This window comes from Fundulus heteroclitus, chromosome 22 (genome assembly GCF_011125445.2).
Source record: "Fundulus heteroclitus isolate FHET01 chromosome 22, MU-UCD_Fhet_4.1, whole genome shotgun sequence".
In the NCBI taxonomy this organism is placed as follows: Eukaryota; Metazoa; Chordata; class Actinopteri; order Cyprinodontiformes; family Fundulidae; genus Fundulus; species Fundulus heteroclitus.
The window spans coordinates 40,674,553-40,699,153 of record NC_046382.1 but is presented as its reverse complement, the minus strand read 5'-3'; the positions used below and the strand labels follow the sequence as shown (position 1 = coordinate 40,699,153).

Sequence of the window (24,601 nt, the reverse complement as noted above, 5' to 3'; positions counted from 1 at the left end):
AGGGGAACAGAGACTGGTGGCTGATCGTTTAAATGAACAGAAAAGATTACTGGAGCTTAAAGATAGTGGATGGGAAATGTTGTATGAAGGTTCTTATTTATCTAACAGATGGGGAAGAAATGGTTGGCTTTCATATTAAAGATCTCCAATTAAAGTTGCAGGGCGCAGTTTATGCTTGGCAACTGCGTTTTGAAATTATTTATTATATAAAACATGATTTTATTAGTTTTTATGAGCATAAAAGCAACACTTGTGCAAAAGAAGAAGATATGATGGCAGAACATCGTAAAGTGTTTTGCAAGCTGGTAAAAATGTGGGAGCCGATCAAAATATCAAAATGATCTAACTCTAATTTGATGGTTCATCGAAAAGTGTGTGCAAGCACTAAGTTAATTCAAATAGAGCTTTTAAAGGGTTTTAATGAAAATATTTGCCACAAATTCAACATAAACTGAAATAGCCCTTTACGCCTATTTCCAACTTAACAATCTAAAATATGAGTGTTGGATTTAGTTTGAAAGTATCATCCAGTTTTATTTTAAAAGTCAAAGTTCAAACGTTTTGCTCTTTACCCTTTTAGTTTTGTAAATCTGGAAACACTGATATCTGCACAATTTCTCACTCAATCCAGAAACCTATTTAACCCCCTTTAGACTAATGTTTCAACTGTGCCTTAACCCTCTCTATTTACTGCTCATGTCTGTTGTTGCATATTTTACACATACCAAGGTTTGCATTGGAAGTGGTTACCGTCAGAGTTTTCTCTACCCATTGTTGCCCCGTTTTTCTAGCTGAGACCCAGCTGGATGGTGCCACAGTCACTAGGCAGATTTCTAGTTCATCATGAGCCAACCTTTTAGAACAACAGAAAAATAAATAAATATGCATGTACACACAACCCTGATGCACGCGACCAAACACATTTTAAACAGACTGCACTCAGTGTATAGAAACACCCATTTTTCCTGTTAAATCTGCTAAACACTGGGGTACGAGTTGCTTCAGCTAGAAGACCAGATTCCAGTCAGAAACAATAGCAAACTAAACTATGGCTAACTCAAATCTTTGCTAAAAGAAAAACAAGTCAGTCCATTGCTTATAAAAATTATGTATGCATTTTTGCTCGTGTGAAAACATTGTATAATGACACAGTTGACTGAAAAGACTGAACAATACGAGTAAGCAGTCTCGCCCCTTTTATTTGTGGGGGAAATGTTGTTTATTTCAGAAATTAAGAACGCTAAATTACAAGATATGTAAAAAAGCTACTGCAACATGTTGCCACTTGTGTGGTGCTGTTGTATATCTTTTGCCTACTGAGTAAAGAACAGGTTTTTGTTGTTGTTGTTGTTGTTGTTGTTGTGGATGTGCAAATCACTTTTTCTTCCAGAGAAAGAAATTAAAGAAAAAAGGGATCTTAAAAATAAAATTAGGCATTGATTGGTGAATATTTTTTGTTGTTATCTCATAAGTGAGCATTTCATAACTAATTATCTCTAACTGAGCATGTTTCCCATGTAAACAACATAAAAGAATCCTGGCCATCTCATAATCATTTATAATTATACTTTGTTACTAAACTGTACCAATAGCTTTACACCATCCCAGACGCTCTGATGCCACTGACAAGTCTGGAAAAAAAACATGCATTCTGCTTTAAAATCAAGAATGTCTAGAAAGCTGTTGGGTTAAAAGACAATATTTTTCAAGTTAGCAAAAGAAAAAAAAAAGAAATAGAAAATGTGGAATATCAAACTCAGAGCTTTATTTTTGACGATCACCGATGTGATTTCTCTTGAAACAAATTTCCTTTGCAGAATTATAGTGTTCAACATTCCACATGAACTCCTGCTCTCAAGATAACATTCCCTCTAGACTACTTAAAACTTAAGGAATCTCCACAGTCAGCCTTATCTTACCTTTTCTAGCAGTTTCCCAGGCTCCAGTTCCTCAGCAGACACTTTAAAGCAGACGGTTGTTCTCCAGCTGCTACTGGAACCTAACCTCCACTTAGTTTCAGTTATCCTCTGGAAGATGTTGCCTACTCAAATCTTTAAAGTCTGGTTTAAATTGAAAGACCTAGCACTAGATATTTTACACTTATATCTCAAAAAGAAGTTCAACAGTACATGTTACAAACTTCCACAGCTTTACAATGCTCGGCAGATCGTAGGGATCAGTCATGAGCCCGCTTCTTTTCAAGGCTTACGCGTTTACTTTGCTCCTTGGAGGTAGTTGAAGTTGTGCCAGGAACGCCAGAGTGTCTGTTTTCTGACTCTGACACACAATCACCATAGAGCAACATCACCGGTTTAAGGTCTGCTGATAAAGTGGTTTCCTCAAGCCTTTCAGGCATCGCTGGTGTCTTCACCTCACCAGATATTTGCCCCTTTGTTGCTTGAAAGCAGGCAAAGTTGTGCTAAAAACCTCTTGGACCTCTGAGCCTCTAAGGGCTTTTTTTCAGTCTCTGCATCTCTTGCAGTCATGCTGCCCAGTAACACTATCAAGAATTTATCGTCACAAATTCTTCTGTTTGTTTGTTTTTTTTTTTTCAGGTATAATCCGCACAGCATTGCCGAACATGGACCGTGAGGCACGTCAGGAATACGATGTCGTCATCCAGGCCAAAGATATGGGCGGTCACATGGGGGGGCTGTCAGGGACCACTGAGGTTAAAATCACACTCACAGACGTTAACGACAACCCTCCAAAGTTCCCACAGAGTAAGTACATTTCACTTTGTCCTAATCTGTTATCCATACACAATGTTTAGCTTTCATTATTTCCATTCCCACTATGAGTTTGTCCCCATGGAAAGTATACCTCATTAGAAAAAAAGTTCTTTTTGAAATCATGAAGAAACAAACATGATCATTTTATCCACTCGAGCCTACTTTTACCCTACTCTCTAGTCTTTGTCCAGCATTCATGTTATTTTTATCTTTTTCTTGATCGGCAATTTGTCTTCCCATCTGCATTACTGTACTGTTTTTTTTTGTTTTTTTTGTTCTTACCCCATTTCTCCTTCCCCTCCCGTAGCTCTAAACCAACTCCTTGCATAAATTTCACAGAGTAGCTGCAGGAATGGATGGACAGAGTATGGGAAGGGATAAAAAGAGAGATGAGGGATCAGGATTTAGCCTGTGGAGAAGCTGAACAGGCGAGAAAAGAGAGGGACATGAGTGGAAGCAGCTAGGTAGAATGCAGAATGGGGGGTTGGGGGGGGGGGGGGGGGGTGCAGGAAAAGAGCCTGTCAAAGCCATCACTCTCGATGCCGTGTGCTTCAACGAGCTGACAGCTCTTCCACTGTCCTGCCAAGTAAAGCTAAAATCTGAATCCATTTTTTTTTGTTTTCAGCAGACCATCTTCACAATGTAAGGTCTTTGAAGTATACCCACTGACATTTCTGCTTGTTTGTACCGTGTCACAATTTGTAACAGGGAAGGGCATTTCAAGCAAAACGCTGTAAAATGATTGCTCTATTTCCATTTTTGTAATTTTTTTTACCCAAATATGTCAACATTATCTATCATGGTCCTCTTAAAGAGGTCTTATCTTACTGACAGTTGTATGGTTTAGAACTATTGTATATTTTACGTAGTTGCTTCAAAAACTGTGCCTGCCCTTATGGTCAATTATCTTTGACTTCCTGCCTCTGAGATTTGCTTAACCTTAAGTTGCAATCAATAACATATATACTTCACAATAAGTCCACATTCCTTCACTTTTTCACGGTTTGAAATGATGGGGACAATTTTTATTGTTGCTCACAGCTGACTTTTTTTGATGGCAGGGCAGTAAAACAAATATGCACTGCAGCAATGTCTTGTTATGAAGGCGGCATTGTTGAACTTTCCAAGTGGAAATTGTTCAACTTCAAGCAGCAATCGAGCAATTTGTTTCATATTGGAACGCAGAACCTTCCGGGACTAATGGAGTGCACAAGCATTGAAAATGTTGGCAACAAGCATCACCAGTGCCACCTTGTGTTGCCTATGCATTGTTATAAAAAAAGGGAAAAGACCCACAATAGCTCACTTGGACACTTTGGTAGCTGCTGGGAAAAGAAAAATGAATGACCTTCCAATGTTCTAATACAGTGATGTCAAGCAGTTTTTAGAAAACAATAAAACCAAGACAATCTGTGGCAAGGCATGTGAATAAGTTAGGGAGAAGAGGCAGCTTCATATTTTTCAGATTTTCAGCATTTCTCTGTTTTCTTGATTCTTAAACAGATATTTTGTGACGATTGAAGCCTCTTTGGAGATCCCAGCAGGCAAACTTTTCTGTTAGAAATATGGATTACCAGCCATTAAGGCCTTTACTATGTGTCCTGCACAAGCAGAAAGTATCACAGCCAGCTACTTCTTTAATTTAGCACAACTTAAATCCTCCAAAGCAGCTAGCACCTATAGCATCATATGCGGTTAATGCTGTTTTTTTCTGCTTGGTTCCCAAGTCACTGCCACATGAAATAAAAAAGGATTTGAAGTGTTTTATTTCATCCAGCCATACTACAAGTCTTTATTACGCGTTCAGTAATACAGCACAACTCAGGAACGTCTTTCTATCTTTGTTCAAATTAGCACTCGTAAAACTCCACAACAGGGTGTCAAATCTGAAACAGTCATCTTCGTATCCAGGGCTTATTTTTATACTAATGTAGATTTACTCCGCAAGACAGAGTCATGAACTGAAAGCAACGTTGCTTTGACTAGAACTTTAGTTGCATTTTAATATCATTAGCTCATGTTCCCTCTTATCTAACGGCACATCAGAATGACAAATGCAGTTGGGCATTCACCTGTGGTTGAAAATGACAATAAAATGCATCTAAAAAGCAGCCATTATTTTATTTTGAAATTGTCAGAAAGACATCAAGGCTTGAGCATCCTCAGCAGCCTCTTCAGTTTGTCCTGGTTATGCTCAACAGATCATCTAGGCAGAACTTTTTGCTCCTTTGGTGTCCCACGGCTAGCAAGAGATTTGTCAAAAGTGAGGAAAATTTGGAATTTGCATTGGATGTGGCGAGCTTTCATCTTAAATCATTCTAAACACATCGAAAAATAGGAGAAATGACCAGAAATGATCTTGGATTCAGATTTTTCCTAAAAGCGCCTCCATTTATGGCAGCCCTATGTGCCTTTTTAGCATCTGTGATGTGAGACAGCGCACAGCACAACAGCACGCCGTGGAAGTTGTCTCCTGCGTGAAAAAAAAAAAAAGCCACAGCAGCCGAACCACCTGCAAGAACAATCTCCCAGATGGTGAGAATGAGGACAGTGATTACTTATTTAGCAGTGGGCTTGACTGAGAGAAGGCAGAGAAAGGATAAAACCCAAAATGAGATAAGCAAGTGGTGAAGGAAAAACAAAAAAAAAAAAGACAAAAAGTAGAATTAACACTCCCTACCAACAGATCAAGTTGAAGTTTGCTCGCATATCTGCGTCTGCGCTTCAGTTATGGTGATGAATTATGGCAAGGTGTTATTTAGATATCCTGCTTTGAAAAAGCCACAGCGGGTGCTTTAATCATTGAAGTGACAGCCAGAAACCGTCACAAGCCTCCAGCTCAGCTTGTCACCAGCGCAGGGGTACTAATAAAGTTGCAACAAACCCTGAAGAAAAATGAAAGAGATAAAAACAGACATAAGACTAATACATATGCTGTTTATACGGAGAGAGCTAGACTTTCTGATGTGGTTCTGTTTTTTCTTTCACTTTCCATTAGGCGGTGGTGTTTTTCCCTTCCCTTCTCACTGCCTGGCTGTCCCTGTAATTTTCTGCCTTTCACCTCATTATCAAGCATGTTTCACACCCCCACCCCCCTTCCAAAAATTCATCACGGCCTAGACAGGGGTTATTAGAAGGAAGAAAGGAAAATAAAGATGAGAAGTGCTGTAACTCTGTGACTTTCAGTCTTTATTCAGCTTACATGACATAGATGATTTTGTTAAATACTGTTAATGTATGCCTGCCACAGAGCTTTAAAGCAAGCACTGTCTAATTCTTGTTTAAACAGAAATGGTGGGGGGAAAAAATCAGCTCATACAAGCTGTTTGAAGAGAATATATTTTGATTGATGTCTAGAGGCTTCAGTTTGAACATTTCATTTACCTTCTCTTGACTTCCGAAATTGCTATTACAAAACCGTCGTTTCCCATAAAGCCCACAAGAATTAATCAATTAAAAATCCCTTAACATGACGTGAGCTGTTAAATCAAAACCATGTTGGAGCTTTAATTTAAACTTTATCTGCCAGGTTTGACCCAACGGAGAGAGAGAGAAAAAAAAAAAAGCAGGAAGGACAGTGTGCTGTAATTCATGCGGAAAGGGAACTGCGTTAATGAAACGGGATAATTTGTGGAAGAGAGAAAATTTTAATTTAACACATTTCACAAATACTATTTTGTGATAAACCAAGGATACTGACAGCTAAATAATGATAAAAACATTATCCGTAGAGGTTGTTTACCAAGTATCTAACTTACATTTTATTGCTTAAAGTGCTTATTTGTCTGCCTTCACACACATATGAACTTGACTGACATTCCATTCTTAATCCTTCAGGTTTAATTTGATGTTGGGCCATCCTTTGAAGCTATAGCAGATTCAGCTCTTCTGGGAAGGATTTCCACAAAGTTTAAGATTGTGTTTATAATACGTATTGGCTATTTTTCCAGAAGCCCATACCGTATATTAGGTCAAACACTGATGTTGGACAGGAGGCCTGGCTCAGAGACATTCCTCTGGTTCCACCCTAAGTTGTTCTGTATGGTCAGGACTCATCCATGTCTTTATGGACCGGACTTTGTGCACTGGTGTGTAGTCATGTTGGAGTAGGATGGGTCCGCTCGGACGCTTTTTCCTCTGCTCCCTGCTTGCTTGGATTTTCCTGACTTTAACTTTCTATTCACTTTTTATCTCTTAGCCAAAACTACAGAAAGTTGACTTTATTTCTTTTTTGCGTGTGGACTTTTTTAGTTTTCAGCTAATCCATACAAGATGCCTCTTTACACCTCAGAGGAGTTAGAAAGACTTCTCAGGAAAAACGCTGTTATAGAAAGAATTCAACATGAAGTGGAGAACCACCCGACAGAATGACCCCTTGGTCATTCTGTCCAATCCAAATATGTCCGACTCTGTGCCTCCAGAGTCCGCTTTATCTGTAATTTCCATGGTAACTGATTTTGCAGTCCAGTCTCTGTAATCTCATTATCTCTAATGTACATTACAGACTTGTTATCAGTGTATCAACCCTCCAGACCACTAAGGTCTTCTGGCTCCAGCCTGCTCTGCATACCTAGAACCAGAACTAAACACAGAGAAGCAGCATTTAGTTCCTATGCTCCACTGATCTGGAACAAACTTCCAGGAAACTGTAAAAGTGTGGAGAGCCTGAGTTCTTTTAAATCAACATTAAAAACACATTTGTTTAAGATTGCTTTGACTGTTCTAGTTAAAATGTCAACTGAAACATCATTAGTTTAAGTTTGTAGTGCATCTGTTTTTAAAATCATTAATATTTGCTTTTAGTTCCCATTTCCCATGTTTTATTTTGTATACATTTTTCTACATTTTATTTCAACTTGCTTTTATTCTGTTTTTTATATTTCTATGTTTTAATCATGTAAAGCATTTGCATTGTCTTTATACTGAAATGTGCTATACAAATAAATTTGCCTTGCTTTGCCTTCACCAAACTGTTCCAACAATGTTGAGAGCATGAGCTTGCCCAAGATCTGTTTTCATGCTGAAGCATTAAGGTTTTCTGTTACTGGAACTAAGGGATTGAGCCCAATAACGATATCACCTCCTGATTAGCCGTAGAGCACCGAGAGCTTAATGGATTGGATTTGGTAGCCAGGAGAATAGCACTTACCTGACTGTATTGTGTCCAGTTTAATTTTTGGTGCAGATGGGATTTTGGTATCTGACAGTCTTTAGCTATTGACAGCAGAGGTTGGAGATATCTGCACACTACACCATGTGCCTCGGCATCCACTGAACACGCTCTGTAAATTCAGCCTTAACAATTTGTGGCTGAGTTGCTAGCATTCGCTTCCACTTTGTCAGAACACCACTAACAGCTGACTGTTGAATATTCAGTGGTGAGGAAATTTAATTGCTGTATTTATTGCCAGTGCTGAGTACAGTACTTTGAAAGTATATCTGGTTAGACTTAAGGTTACTCCATTTAAACTTTAATAATAATGTAAAAATGATATTGTTTTGTAAACATAAAGTAACTTGTTACATTTGGTTACTTTTTAATAACTTTTCAACACATTTGGATCAATCATAGTGGCTGCAGCTACAGACCAGTGAAGTATCAGTGGTCTTGATTCTGTAGATTCAAGAGGCGAAATGGCAAACAGAGATGGGATTTATGACTCTTTGAGAGGACATGGTGGTTGCAGATCCATTCCTTTCAAAGACTGGCTCATTCGTATATGTATTTGTTTTTAAGAAGCCAGCTTGATGTAACCCGTTTTATCAGGGAAAGGAGCACTGGCGGAATGCAATTTGTTGACTTTTGGATGGCTTTAATGAGATGTTTGCTATCAGAAAAGTAAATCCAGAAACTGTTGCATTGTCTGTGGCTCCAAATTCCTTGCTTTGTCTTTTTTACTGTAACTAAATGCAATTTTATGTCTCATCCTTTTACAAATCTTGCAGAAACCTCCACATTTTAGAGAAAAGGTTTCCACCTTGTAGTGCTATATTTTTAAATAAAACCCTCCTAAATGACACATTTTATCTTAAACAGTCTCACATGTAGCTTGGACTGCAGAACCGCTTCTGGGCAGTGAAATGTAGAACCTCTGTACATGTGATACAATTGGTGTCCTTGCACATGTTACAAAAAAGGAACATTAGAACAGTTCAGAACACTGAGAGTATGGCAAAATAAATCTTTCTTTTTACCGGGCGGAATGGTGTGACCATGAATCATCATGGGTTACCAGTATGACAAAAAGATAAAATGATTGAATATCGATGTTGCTCTTGTAATATGCATCAAACACTGTCCACTAGGTGAAAAACACACCTAAAAAATAAAAAAAGAATACATAGATAACCTGTCACACTCGCATGCAGCGTTTTTTTCTGTGGACTAGTATAAAACGTCCCACTGCATTAAACGCACCAATCACCTAGCAACTGCTGGGTTGCGTAAGTCGACGCGCATGCACACCCTAACCCATGCACGTTAGCTCAAGGACTTTTTCCCAGCTCTTATGTGTTGTTAAAATTGATCAAAATAACATGACACAACTACTCTCTAGGAGGAGGATGAAGTTGTGTTGGTTGGGTCCGCGCAAAGCTGTCGGAGGCGGGGAGGGGGGTGTTCCAGGGCGCGCTGTGTCGGAAACAGGCGCTTGATACAACAGGAGCTGTGAAAAGCAGCCGAAGCAGCTCCACACATGGTGGGGATAGCTGTGCTCTCAACAGATCACTTGCAGCCCAAATGGGTTTTGTTATTTGTCTGCGTGAAGAATGTCGTGTGAGACTTGACAGCTCAGCCGGTTAAGGTGTGTTGCAGGAGGACAGCAAAATGTGCTAAAATATGGGCCCTATTTAAAAAGTCATCCCTCGCTGCTCTATGTAAAAGTACCCATTCTGTCCTGTCTTCTGGAACTGCACATATGCAGACAGTTATGTTCTTTGAAAGCCTGATTATCCAAATGTCCTTTCTGTGAAAGCTTGCTTTTTTTAGTGTTTACTGTTAACTTCTGAAACTGGACCTTTACATAAACTGCATAAAACAACCCTTTTTTTGTTTGACAATAAAATCAAATTGAACTTTTCCTGTTTTAGTTAGGATTACAATAATTTGTCCGCTAAATGCCAGATTAATAAGACAAATTGTACTGCCTTTTCAAAATTGGATGTGTTGATACACCCTGATCAAGGAAGAATCCATTAATCCCAAAATATCATAATATGTCAAATTGCTGTTTTTAAATCATCTTGGAAACATAGACCACAGTTGCTGGAGACATGTCCCGTCATCTCATGAACCATTTGGAGGAAAAACCTGGCTAACCTGAGGACCCCATTCCTTTCTTCACTAACCATAAACATGGCAGGGATGGCAGGGTCATGTTGTACTGCATCCCTGCAGGAAGTACTGCTGGGCCTTTGAAAATAAATGGCATAGTGAGGGATTAAATGGCAATTGGAAATATTCAAGCAACATCTTAAGCAAGGAAGTTAAACTTGTTTGTTCCAAAGGGACTGTGAACCTATGCCTACTGCCAGATTGGTTACAAAGTGGGCTAAGGACAACAAAGTCAGTATTTTGGAGTGGCCTTAAGTCCTGATCTCTGTAGAGTAGAACAAAGTAGTGGTCCACCAACCTGACTCAGTTACACTGTCAGTTCTGTCTGGATAAATAGACCAAAAGTCAATCAAACTGTTGTGAGAATGTAGACATTTTTAACTTCTGAATTTGGAGAAAGTGAGGAACTATTTTGTAATAACGTTTAACTTACTATTCCAACATTTTACAAGTAAAAATAATTGTGTGGCTTTAAACTGGCCTAAAACAGGAAGGACATATACAGTGTATGTAAATATCTGCAAATGAAGACAAATGAATTTTTTCTGGATGGTAAGACGAATGAAAGCAATTAGGGCCGTCTAAACTAGTAGTTCCCAAAGTTAGAATCAAAACATCGCTGTGGGTCATAAAACGCTAGATGTGGTGTCCTGATATGATAATTGCTAAAAAGCTATTTTTAAAAACTTCAGATTAACAACTGAGGCCATTTATTTGGTCATTCCCTCTTTATTCGACATCTCGTAAATGTTTCTTTGCGTCAGTCAGTTGGGCTCACAAACCGCTGCTGCCATTATTTTCTGAAGAAGGAGCTAAAAAGTTTTAGAACTGCATAAATGTCACCGACTTTTTCCAATGAATATTCATCGGAAAGTTTTACATATTTCTCCCAATGTGGGATGAGTGGGAATGTAAATGTAAAACGTACATGTGCTGTGTGCTGCACTGCATTTTTTTTGCCTGTAGCCAGGTACACCAAGCTGGCTGTGTGTTCTGTCATACAATGTTTAAATCAACTGCCAGAAGCCACTGAAGTTAAGCTACTTAGGACAAGCAAGGATATGACAGGGGAAGAGCAAGAGGAAAAGGGCAAAGGGAGGGGGGGGGCAAGCATGAAATGAGCTTTTACCCAGAAGGGTGCTGAGGAGAAGAGAGGCAGGCATAAGAGAAATAGGGCAAAGGGGGGAGGAGAGGTGAGGATGGCTGAAAAGATTTGGGAGACCAGAGAGGGCAAAGGCAAACGAGGGATGAAGAGGGGTGGAAAGACATTAGCAGGACAGAGTCAAACAAAACTGAGAGAAGCTTAAAAGACAGGTACAGAGAAGGAGATGAAAAGTTAAGAGGGATTTGCTGAGGATCGATGCAGATGTGGTGAAGGAAAAGTAAAGAGCTTGAGGGTAGCTGGTGGGGATTCCAGTTGGATGGGTCCAGTCCTGCAACTAAGTCTCCTCTTTTTTTTTCCTCCGCGTGCATTTGCTCGGATGCCACATGACCGAGGAAATTTCATGAATCAAAGGATCGCTACACCTGGGTGAGCAGGATAAACACGCTAATGATGCACAAGTCAAAATGATAAGTTCTCTCTGCAATCCAAGAGTGGGTGGAGAGGAGGGAGAGGGCTGTAGGAAAAACAACAGAAAAGGGATGATGGACACAGGTAAAAAGAAGGGAATTATTTTATGACAGGAGGACCAGAGGTGGAAGAAAAATGAGAGTAAAGGGGGAGAAAATGTCTGTGTAGGGCAGAGGAAGGAGGCGGAACAAAAAGATGAGAAATGGAAGATAAGGAAGGATAAAAGAGCACATATGGTCCTCCTGCCTGCGTTCCGAAAAACCAGGGTCTGCGCCTTCAACTACTTTCTCTCTCACATGCGCGTACACACACACACACACACACAAACACACACACACACCTGACACTGCAGGAGATATTAATATCCTTTGGGCCATATGAGGCAGATGGTATACTTCGTGTTAATCCCTTGCTGCCCTCCAAACCTGACCCTGCCACAGCCAGTAAACATGTTGACAGCCAGCCAGGAATTCTCCAAAGACGTTCAAAGGTGTTGAATACCAAAGCAAGCCGTGACCACAAGATGACACGATCTTCATCGACCGGCCAGGCAAGCAAATTGTCTGACTTTCTTTATTTTTTTTTATTTTTTTTTTACTTCTAACAGGTGTGTATTCCATGTCGGTGTCAGAGGACAAGGTGCCAGGAGAGGAGGTGGGCCGCCTTAAGGCCAAAGACCCTGATCTTGGAGACAATGGACTTGTAAACTATCGCCTAATAGACGGAGATGGAATGGGCATGTTCGAACTGTCCACCAACTCAGAGACGAGAGAGGCTGTTATCAAACTGAAGAAGGTAAGGAACCAGAACTACACCTTCTAAAGTTTTTAGAATCATTAAACCAACTAACTGTGAAACAAGGTTGCTAACTAGTCTGGAAGGGTACGGAATTTACTTTGCTTTTCTAGCCAAAACAAGTATAAAAAAGAAACTGAAGAATAATTTTATTTACACATTATATTCCACACCATGTTCCACAACCCAAGTTATCCACCCATCCAGAGGGGGATATATCTGGCTTTGGAAAGTAACAACCCTGTCTAGGTTTCCTTCATCCTGTTCACTTAACTAGGGGATTTTAAACCTCTGGTCTCAAACTCAAATCCACCAGGAGCAGCGTCCTGCAACTTTTAGATGTGTCGCTTGCCCTTCACCCCTGAATCAAATGGCCAAACCACCTCACCAGCATGCAGCCGAGCTCTGCAGAACTCTGCCAATGAGCTCATATTGGAGTCAGGTGTGTTGAAACAGAGACGCATCTAAAAGTTGCACGACACTGGCCCTGGAGTACTGGAGTTTGAGACCGCTGGTTTAAACATTAGTCCCTGTCTATGCTGTGGAGCTGGAAGTGCAGATGGTTGGAACTAATCTCTGTACAGGCATTTTACTTTCTGAACCTGCATTACCCGCCTCTGCATCCATCTATTCATCCATTAATCCATTCATCTGTCCACTCATATATCAGTATATCATATTTCAATCCATCCATTTTGCCATCAATTAATCCATGTCCCTCTATCCATCCAGCAATGTATTTAATCAACATTAATCCATTTGTCCATCCATACAGTCTTCCTTCCTTCCATCCATCCATCTATCCCTCCATCCCGCCCTCTGTTCAACATATAACTATCCATTTTTTGTAGTTATGCTGTAAAAATGGGCTAAAAACGACAGAGAACTCTGAATATGTGAGGCTGGAAGTAGCGCATAAAAAATGTGAGTCAAGAGTCAATTTCATGATGAAAGTTAAAAGCACAAGTTACTCAAACCAAAAAATAAACCCAGCTCAAGTGATTTAAGCCCTAATCAGCAGGTGGCTGGAAGATAATGTCTAAGGTCAACCATATATATTGACCTTTTAATATTTCCTGCTGACTGAAATGCTGCCTATGCCAGTAAAATTATCAATAATTTGTGTGAACGTAGAAAGCACAAAGGAGCAAAAAAAAGGCTGTTCTTTGATTATGGTTTAAAAAACAAAGTTCTGTATCTGTTCTTCATGAGAGCTTTGAGCATCGGTCCATTCAAAGTTTCAACTATTTACTACTTGTAATTCAGAGTGACCACAGAAATGTTAATATTGAGCTGTAAAGCAGAAACATACCGTAACTCCTACAAGAAGTCCTGTGTGCTGTTGGACTGAGCCCAATGTTATTTCTGTCCCCATCTTTAGTGGTGGAAGCTGGTACTACACTAAAGCATGGGCTTAAGCTAGCTGGTTACTAGCTAGGTTACTGCTTTTGTGTAATTTCTTTAAAAAAATAATATACTCAAGTAAATCAATAGACAGAAAACTATTTAAACTGCTTTTCCCTGGAAACACACTTTTACATGGGTGTGATTCATGATTCTCTTTAGTAACCCTTCTCCATATGTTTTAAACATGTCTCCATGTTTTCCACGTTTGCACAAAGCTTCCATCCAGACAGGATCAGAAATTCCAACAAAAATGCCAAAATGCCATTGTAGAAGATAATAATCCATCCATCTATTGTCTATAAACGCTTGTCCGTGCATGTGGGGGTGGGGGGTGGGGGGGTTACACCATGGACAGGTCACCATTCCCTCACAGGACAACGTGGAGACACACAGGACAAACGGCCATTTACACACAAACTTAGAGAATTGCTCTCTCTAAACCTAACAGTTATGTCTTTGGACTGTGGGAGGAAGCCAGAGTTCCCTGATAAAACACAGGCATGCAGAGGGAGAACATGCTAAACCAACGCAGAAAGACCAAAGGCTGGGATTTGAACCCACAACCTTCTCCTGCAGGGCAACAGTGCTAAAAACTGTGCCTTATCGCAGTCAGAGGATGATAACGTCCACATTAATGCATCAATATTACAGGAAAGAACTTTCTAAGTGTGGCTTGTAAAGAATTAATCACATCCAGTTGAGGTTTTCCCAGTTCTTTACCCCGAAAAAGTGTTCTTCTTTATTGTTGTCTTTAGTAAGAAATGACTCTTGAAACAGAAACTATACTTTAACATGCGTATATAATCTAACAAGCCAGAGGAGTGTTACAGCTTCTATACCGATTGTAATTGACATCCATTACAATCCCCCTCAAACTTGAACTTTTTCAGTATATTTAATCTATAACCATTACAATAAAATTCTGCACATTCCTGCATATTGGATTGTAAATGTAATGTTTGTAGTGGAAAACTTTTTGATAACCAACAAATCCTTTCTAAACATTTGGGTCAGAATTGTACGATACATATTCAGTCAGTCCTTATTCTTTTTCTTTTCACTAGTAAAATTTATTTTTAAAAAAAGTATAAAAGAATATTTTAAAAAAAAATGTAAAACCTGCCGTAATATCATGTTTTGCATTGGAGTGGGACACAAACATTCTCTGGAGAATGGGAGTCTCAGTTTGAAAGTGAAGATTTGTTACATAAAAGCCTCTTAGAATTGGAAAAGGCATGAAAGGAACTGGATGAACTCTGCCATCAAGGCAAGCAGAGAGGAACAGACAGGCAGGCGCACCTGCATGAATGGGAAACAGAAAATGGAAGGAACTGATGAGGAGGCAAGGAGTGACTGTTTGGGCGGATCAGTGACTTAGAAACAAGTCGGGATAATCAACAAATTATAGTGCAGCTAAGTGGGGACTTGAACAGAAGAGGAAAACTGGCTAATTAACAGAAAATTGAGCACACAGGGAGCTCCACTGAGACCAAAAAGAATATCAGTGAACCAAAGGATAAAGATTAACACTCCAGTGTGAACTTAAATCAATAACACAAACAAAACTAAACAAAGAACTACAAACTACAAAAGAAAGGATGAACCATGAATGAAAGGCTGTGAACAAAACTGCAAAATTCTTACAAAAAATAATCAAAATGATTCAAGGATCATGAATCCACCTGGTTCCTCACCTGAAATGACCTTGTTTAAGCAAAGTGATTTTTATCTTGTTTCAGAATAATTTTTTATGGAGTTAACATCTACCACCAATTGTAACAAATATAATTAAATATAATGAAATAAAGTTTAGCCATTCTAGAAGCTTTGCTAAGCTGAATCTTTGAGCTAAAACCATAGTTTGCAGAAAGATTATGGATAAAAGGATGAAGTTGTCTGTCAGGAGAAGGTTACAAAAAAAAATGGGATGACTTTCAAGTTACTGAAGGGTTTAAAGAGAGAGGCCTTTCCTTCTCAAGAAAACAACCAGCCTTGGCTAGAATCCACCCAACTGTGTAATGGTCCAACGGAACAAAACCTCAGTGAAACATGGAGTGGGTTAGCTTTTTTCAGGTTAGTCAAAATCACGTAGACATCTCAGCGTCAGTCAGTTTGATCTAAAACCTTCAGATGCTAGACAGCTGGGATTTTGTGTTTCAGCACTCATTTCAGTCCAAGCTATCATCAAAATTCAGAACAATGATTTGTGAATGATCTAACCAAATTCTGAAGTAAATGTGAATGAAAATCTATAAAGTTACCTGAAGACGGCTTTATACGACAGATGTCTTCCCAATCTAAGATCTGAGAAATTATGCAAGCAAGATTGGACAAATGAAGAAATTTTTAATGATAGAATAAATCAAAAGCTGCTTCTACAGAATAGCTGTTTATGCAACCAGGACTGTAGCTTTTAGGGATTTATATTTACCTGCTAATCTTTTTTTCAGCTGAATTGTACAGGATTCAATTCAAATTAAATGTGAAAGGAAACTGGAATTGATTTATAATTTTCTTAACATTTTCCGTCAGAAAACAAAACGTAGATTTTATCAAAGAGAACCAAAAGTATGGTACACTTGCAGCTCAGTGCATTTTGTAGAGTGAAATATTGTGCTCATATTTGCAAGCACAGAAATGTAGCTGAAAATGCTTTTTCTTAGACAAAGTAGCAAAGTGTTCTTTCCTGATTTATACCAGTTTTCATATTTCTATATCAACTGGTCAACTGAGTCATCAATGGGGGAAAATTAAGCACCTATGATGAGGTTAAAGTCCTAAAATGTTTCCAGACATAGATACATTTGCTGGTCATTGCCCTTGTGTTGAATGTGAATAACTAATCCAACAGTTATGGAATTGCATGGCAGCAAAACAGGATTTTCACATTTTTATCCTTCTATAAATAAGAGATCATCCTTTTTGCACAATGAATAGAACTTGCATTTTCAAACATGCTGAGCATTCCAGGTGTTGCCTTCATTAATCTAACTCAGTGCGCCCAATTATTTACTAACTGGCTCACCACTAGTCACTTGCTTCATCACACACACTGCTCCGTCAGCAACACACAGCAATTTCTTCTTTTTCCAACAGACACTGTATATTGTTGAGCACGTGGCTGCAGGTCAGGATTATGAGCGGAATCCCCCAGTGAGCATTAAGGAGAGCCAGAGATCGCAGCTCCTCTCGGGCTTCTCTGCTTCTGAATCGCTCAAACAAACCGCTTTAGTTACGTCATAAACGTGGAACAGAAACAGGGTTCCTAAACAGTCTGGAAAAGTATGGAATTGGATTTCTGTGTTCTCCAGGTTTGGATACGTATGGAAAGAGAAAAGAAGAGTAGGCGATGACATTTGTTGTCCTCCCTTCTTTCTGTCCTCTTCAGTTTCTGTTTTGCTTTGTTCTTTGCTGGAACCATATCAAATCATGCATACTGTACACGTCTGCCACAGAATCACAGTGAATGTTTGCATTTGATGCTTTGCAAATACTGTAAATGACTCTGAAATCAGCAAAGGTCTAGAATTTTTACATGCAAATATAGGAACCCTGTAGAAAGCAGTATAACATGTAGGCTAACATCCCATTCTATTAGTACAGTGATCAAGGTTGTTTTTTTTAAAACACGCCTTAAGGTTGATTGCACTTTTGTTTAAATGAAGAAATTATTTTGTGACATACTTGATATTTATCACTATGCTCAGTCATGCTGCACAAAGAATTTATGATTAGTTGAAATTTCTCCCCAGAGAGTTATGACGTTGTTCAAAAGCGCAGTGAACCCTAACCCCCACTTTGTATTTGCTGATGGTGTTAGAAAATCTTTTGCAGCCATAATCTATTCCAGTCTTCCCGTGTTTTTCTTCTTCTTCTTCTTCTTCTTCTGTTCTTCTGCGCAACCTTCTGCATGAGCGATCCATTTTCAGCTCTGTGCTGAAGCCTGGCTTTGAGACCACTCAGAACTAAGGGCTCTCCTCCCAGCCATGACACCAGTAGTATGCAGGGAAATGAGTTAGTGATAATAATGAATAATGCTCCTTTCTCCTCTATCAACAACTATAATTACTCCACCCTAGAGCAATACAGGTAACTCATAAATAAGCCATAAGCCAACAGCAGAGGGCTGGGGCAGAGCTGTGCATATTTAAAATCTAGATTGCTTCTGTTCCCTATAACCGCATGGGAAAAAAAAGAGTTACGTTTAATCAAATCAAAACATTATTCTTATTTTAAAGATCCATCGGAAAATCAATAGAAGAAACTGAATGCAAATCATGTGATTACACCAAACGGGGGCCTAAGACACGACGATACAGGGTTTATTTATTCCTTTATGTTACTATGAAAACAGCAACTGAATAGTGGTTGGAAAGATGAGAGGAATACTGTGGTGTTCTGTGCACAGTGATATCTTTCACCTCGAGATCTTGTTACACCTCTGGTGCGCATGGGTGTGGATGTGTTTAACTGAAATAGAACCAGAATAACAGAGAATTACAGCCCTTATTAAATACAAAATCACTGTTAAAGTCTGAGGCTCATGTCATGTTCACCATGTCCAGCATTGCTTGAAACCCCCAAGGTTGTGTGTTCAGGATCTTTGCTTGTGCAAATTCTCAGTTATCTGGGTCATGGCAATGGCAAACAGGCTTAAATCAGAGGCAACCACACCTTCGTTCAGTTCTTTCTGAAAACGTTTTGACACCTATCCAGGAGTCTTTGTCAATTCTGGTGGCTCACACTTGAGCAACCTGCAGTTGGTGCGCTGCTGTTTTTAAGGACATGGAAGAGACTTGGTCCCCTGAATCATGATCAGACTGCTTTTGTATGATGCGGGCCATGAGTAAGCAGTCCAATACAGCGAGGACTGCTCAGACCACTACATGAGAGAAACAACAGCTACATAAACCCATGGCACGCCACAGGAGGGCCAGCAGTACGGGCAAGATTCAGTAGTCCATCGTCCACAACAATAATGCCCAGATTTTGGATAGGAAGAACAGATGGTTTGAAAGAGTGGTAAAATAAGCCATCTCTGTCAATAGAGAAAAGCCAACACTGAAAACAGGGAGAGGATCGCACTATCAACTCCGCAGTATATACAACCCCGTCATCCATCTCATTCCAAAGAGATTACATGAGCCGTTTCATCAGGATTCAGGTGACCAAGTTCTCTACTCACACTAAGCAATGACCTTGAACGACCCAGGACAGTGAGAGGTGGGTCGTTGATTTGCATCTGACTGAGAATGCTCCTAGGAGGATATTCCTTCATGTCCTTAAAAACAGCAGCGTTCCAACTACTGGTCGCTCAAGCTGAACAGGGCTTCAACATTTTTTTAGTTTGACAAATGGGTGAGACATTTCCACATTTCCAATTTAAACAAGCCCATCCAAATCCTGACCCATCAAAGAAAAGATGTTGTACATCCTGTGAGAAAATGTTCTGCCCAGATGTTGTGTTGAGAACAAGCAGAGAGAACTCCCAGAGCATGGCTGCAAGAACAGAACAACTTTATTTGCTGGGGAACAAATTTCTCTCTTCTCGCAGAGTATGTTGCAGCGTTTAAGCTCTCAGTGGTTCTGACTGCACCAGTGGACCTGCCAATCCACCTCTTGTCTGTATGAACACTTTTCATGGTTTTGGACCAGACAAATGATAGCTGTCTCATCTGCAAACTTCAGAAGTTTCAAAGTCAGGAAGGAAAACTACAGGGTGACCTGTGATCTCCTTCAGAGGCTTCAAAGGATTTCATGACCACAGATGTCAGCCCTAACAGCTGTCATCATTTAAGCCCATGATGTTGCGTTCAAGTGTCCATTTGGGTTTTGCCCTTTAAATTTGTGTTCTCTATTTGAGCACCGGGGACCTGAAGGCACGTTCCTAGCATGTAGCACTTTAGGGATCCACATTCTCCAGTTTGGATCTCCACCCAGAGGCTTCTAGGTATCAGTTGCAACTTTCCACCACTTTTGGAATTCTTATTCGTGTTCCTTCTGTTTGATGTTGCTCTTAGAACCACAATGTTCTTTATCTGTTGTGCTCCTTATCCACCACTGCATAATTTGGTTGGCTACCCATCACCTGATTGTCAATCTGGATCCAGATCCCACAGCACCTTGGATTTATCATTCTCAACCACTCCTAGCAATGGCTTCCCTTTGACTGTGGGATGCCCCATCAATACTTAGAGTTACTTACACTGTTGTTTCTGTACACTATTCTAACCCGTTTGCCATGATGTCCCATGTATGTGTTCCCTACGAGCATCTTACATGCTGCTGTTAGGTGCTACACTGTTTCTGGGGCATTTTTACACTACCTGCATTTCAGGTCCTGAATGATGTAGCAGACCATAGCCCCTATTGCTGCTATGATTCCAGCTAATGTACCGTACTTCTGTCACAATCCAGGTTAAGAGGACCCAAATGCAGGCAGAGTGGCAGCAGAAAAATGCTGATGATATGTTTTTAATAATCAAAAATGAGGATCTTAAGGATATTGCATGATGGGGGAGGGGGGGTCTTTCATGATGAAAATGACAGAGATGGCACAAGGGATGAGCTCATCATGCCACACAGGATGATGGAGATGATAATCTTGAAGAGGATGCTGCTGGAGTTGGCACACCAGAAGGAGTTGATGACTGCACTTAAAGCTGCACTAGGAAAGTCTCAGGGAACAGTACTGGAAGAGTATATGGAATAGTACCAAAGTAATATAGGGTCTGTGCCGCTGGAAGTGCTAAGGAAAGTTTACAATGACATTTATGGTGAGCACCACTGCTGCAGGTAGCATAGATGCTGCAGCAGCTTGAAAGCTGCATCTTCTGTTGACGTGGAACCTCCTTTGCCTCTCTGCCACAATGCAATTTTGTTTTATTCAAGTTCAATGAGAAATAAAATCTTAGATTTTCTTTAAGCTGCAAGTCATTTAAAATAAAATTAATGATTGCGATACTAAGCATTAAAAACAAATGATTCCTCTGTGCACATGTTGAGACTAATAGCAATATCTATTGTGCGGCTTCAATTAAAAGTTGATATTTATGGAGACAATAAAGTAGTCCAGAGGTCCACTCCAGTCAGTTAAGTCAAGGTTTTCCAAATGTTTTACCAAATCCAGTGGTGGAGTGTTTAGAAATCAATCATCTTTGAAATACAGAAATGCAGCAGACAAGCAAGAAGCAACGTTTATAATGACTAAACTTACATCTTGATGACATCAATATGCAAATATACACTTATATCCACTCTTGAATTTCATGGGGGTACTGTGATGTGAGCCAGTAAGTTAATATTGTCTTTGTTGTCCAACATAAGTTATTTTCTTCCTCATGTGCTTTGCATTGTCAATTTTAATGTCTTGACTGTAAAAGTTGGAGCAGGCATTGACAAGCTTTGAAGTTTGAAGTCCTCTTGCCCTCTCTTGATTGGTTAGATAGCACAGGGAGGCCACTAGTGACATCCTTTGGCCTTTGAGTTGTTATGTAGTGTAGTTGTTGTTTTTGTCTGATTTGGTCAGTGACAGCTTACAAAAATTAAGCTTTAGATGCTGATTTGAAAGGTCGTAAACAGATATGCCGAGCTGCCACATTTTAGCCAATCACCACAGTTCCTCCTGTCTCTTGGAATAATAGCTCATTAGCCTGATCCTGATTAAAAGTGTGTATGTGAGTGCAGAATTAGATGCTCACACCCACATCTGCTGCCCTGCTTGATCTGATGACGCCATTTCAGCTTGAAAGTGTTTGTATGTACGCAAGGGAGAGTGTGCGTGCATGCATGTGAAATTATTGGGTCTTGATTCGTCTCAAGGGAAATCAAAACCTTTTGTGCCCTGAAGGTATCGTCACTATCGTCACACAAAATTAAAAGCAAGTGCATACCTTCACACACAAACACACACACACACACACACACACACACACACAAAGCTATGTGCATACACTTGCACCTATACACACTTTCAAATCAGCATCAAGAGTAGCCTTCACTAATCTCTATTCTCTCCTCCTCAAAGACAGACACACGGGGATGAGCTTTAATCAGCTATTCTCTTTCAACTGTGTCCTGACGAAAGCAGTCCACAGAATATTAAGAAGTCGAGTGCGTGCGTGCGTGCGTGCGTGCGTGCGTGCGTGCGTGCGTGCACGTGTGTGTGTGTGTGTTAGTGAGTGAGCGAGAGAGAGAGTTACAGAAAGCATTAGGGAGAAGGAGGGGCATTATTGTGAATATTATTATCATTATATCAGACTGATTATAGAAAGAGGGAGAGAATAAAGAGAGGGTGGTGATAAGAAGTGAGGGAGGCAGGAAAAGAAATGAGAAAATGAAAAAAGTCGGTCCCATCTATTCTTCTTCGACTGTACCTGTCATCATCACATTAAACATATTTATCTGCAACTGAATGAGTGTGCAACAATCCATTCAGAGGAGGTGTTACTTTCTGAAAATGTATTAGATCACATAGAACATGGTGGTCTTTATTCGCTGAGAGTTGTAATCTTGATTGGATTCAGGATCTTTTATGAATGATAAACAGGATTACCTGTCCCCAGCACATATTAATGTGGGGTGTTTAGCAATCCAGGTTGCAGAACTCAAATTAGATAAGTATCTTAGCCCCTTCACTTTGATGAAACAGAGATTACTTTTGTGCTGACAGTTAGGCAGACCCAAGACCAAATATGAGTTCTGCTGTGTTAGAACCATTTCAGTCTCTAAAGATGGAATGTCTTTTCATCCAAACTCTTTCAAGAACCTTTAACCTCTTAAGCCCAGAGGGTTTCAGGAGCAATTTTTTAATTACAGCTCCAAAGTTATAAAGTGAAAATGTAAATGTTAGTTTTTGAATGACACAAAGGCATTAAAGAATATTTTTCAGTTGGAACCAGTATTGCAGATCTCCCCATGTATGATTTCTGGGTGATTAAACAAAGAAAAAAAATCAAGGATTTTGAGCCTGGCCTAATATCTTTTCCAAAATAAATACTGCAAAACACAATGAAAATCCCTTTGAGAATATATGAGAAATCTCAGACTTTATAGATCCACATCTATAAAGATGCACTATAACTGCAACAAATCTGGACTGAATCAGTTGAAGCATATTTGTTTCACAAATATTTTAGTGGGAAGTGGACCAGGTGGACATGTGATATTGGCACAGTTGTACCAGAATGGGCCCCAAAACTGTGCCAAATGTGTTTTTTCCCCATAAAATGGAATCTGGTCAGATAAAAGGGAAGATTTCCATTGTAGCACACATTCTGCATATTACAGAGGTGTCTTATTGAAAGCAAGACTTATCAATTCCAAACTGTCTTAAAATGTAGGGAAATGTAGGTACAAGTGGCTCAATGTCAGGGTCACCTGGACTGTGCCACATATCCTCACTGTCATTAGATGAGGTACAGTCTGACTAACTTGCTTTGCACCTTTTCCCCCTCTTTTTGTTTATTCGAACATGATACAAATATAAAAATAAAATAGTGCACAGTAACAAGAAGTGCATAAGAAAGAAGAGAAAATACAGATTTTTGTTTCAGTTAACATATCATGCTCAAAACGGGGTAGGAAGAAGTGAGAACTTATAAACTCCTACCCCTAAACACTTGAGATTTTAGAGTCCTACTGTCATTAAAAAAAAAATCAAAATCAAAGTGGCAGTTTGAAGTAACAGTTACTAATATTTACCTATACATTTTCCCATTTTATGCTGGTTTATCTTTCTAAACCCTTACACCAAGTTATTATCTTCAATACACACCTTATTGCTTTCTGTCCCCATGTGTATATCTATTGAAAATTACCTCTTTGTACCTTCTTTTGAATTGTGTTAAACTATTGCTTTGTTTTAAATCTTCATGTAACTTATTCCATAACTTTACACCTTTAATTGAAATACAGAAGCTTTTCCTTGTTGTTCTAAAATTGCGGATCTTGAAGATTGAGTGACCCCTTAAGTTATACCCCCCTTCTCTTTCAGAAAACGTGCTCTGTATGTGCTCAGGTAACAACTTCTTTGATACCTTGAACATAAATTGAGCCATTTTAAATTCTACAAGGTCGTCAAATTTGAGAATTCTGGATATTATGAAGAGCGGGTTTGTGGGTTTGGATGATGCCCCTTTGTCTTGGGGCAGATGGAACCTCACCCTTCCCAGGTCTTGATGCTGACTTTAGCTGCCTGGAAGATGGTTGATATGACTCATCTTCACCGTTGTCGCTGTAGAACCAGTAAAATATATGTTGAAGAATACATTTGATCTAAAAACCATACTAAAAATAAAGTTGTGTCTGACACTGACTTATAATAATCATAGGAACATATTTCTAACACAGTTAACTTATGACACATCTGGTTTATAACTGCAGATCTTTGTAGAATTGATATTTCACCTTGAAGAAAATAAAAGCTCAGCTGAAGTGGCGAGGGGCAGGGTCTGCTGTGTTCCAGATGGTTATGCAAGTCCTCCCAGCCGTGAAAATATAGAAAAACTTATCGGTTGAAAGATAAGACTGTTCTTGTTAGCATTATGTGGCTTTGCAGGAATCTGCATTTAGATGTATTCAGTATCTGTACAAAATGATGACATAACGTACAGCCATTGCCTAATGTGAACCATGTTTAGCTAAAAGTATTTGATCACCCCACTAAACCATTTTGTATAAGGAGTCCAACCACTTCAATGACCACAGGTATATAAAATCAAGCACTTAGGCATGCAGTCTTCTACAAATATTTATGAATTA

General features: G+C 39.5%; 1 protein-coding gene across 1 annotated transcript in view; it reads left to right on the top strand.

Moving 5' to 3' along the window:
• The window catches only part of cdh11 (cadherin 11, type 2, OB-cadherin (osteoblast)), a 138,221-nt gene that overhangs the window by 90,077 nt on the left and 23,543 nt on the right, over positions 1–24,601 (top strand). The window contains exons 7-8 of the mRNA XM_012881606.3: positions 2,556–2,723; positions 12,246–12,433. Coding sequence (XP_012737060.1) covers positions 2,556–2,723; positions 12,246–12,433 — 356 coding nt within the window. The remainder of the gene's footprint in view (positions 1–2,555; positions 2,724–12,245; positions 12,434–24,601) is intronic.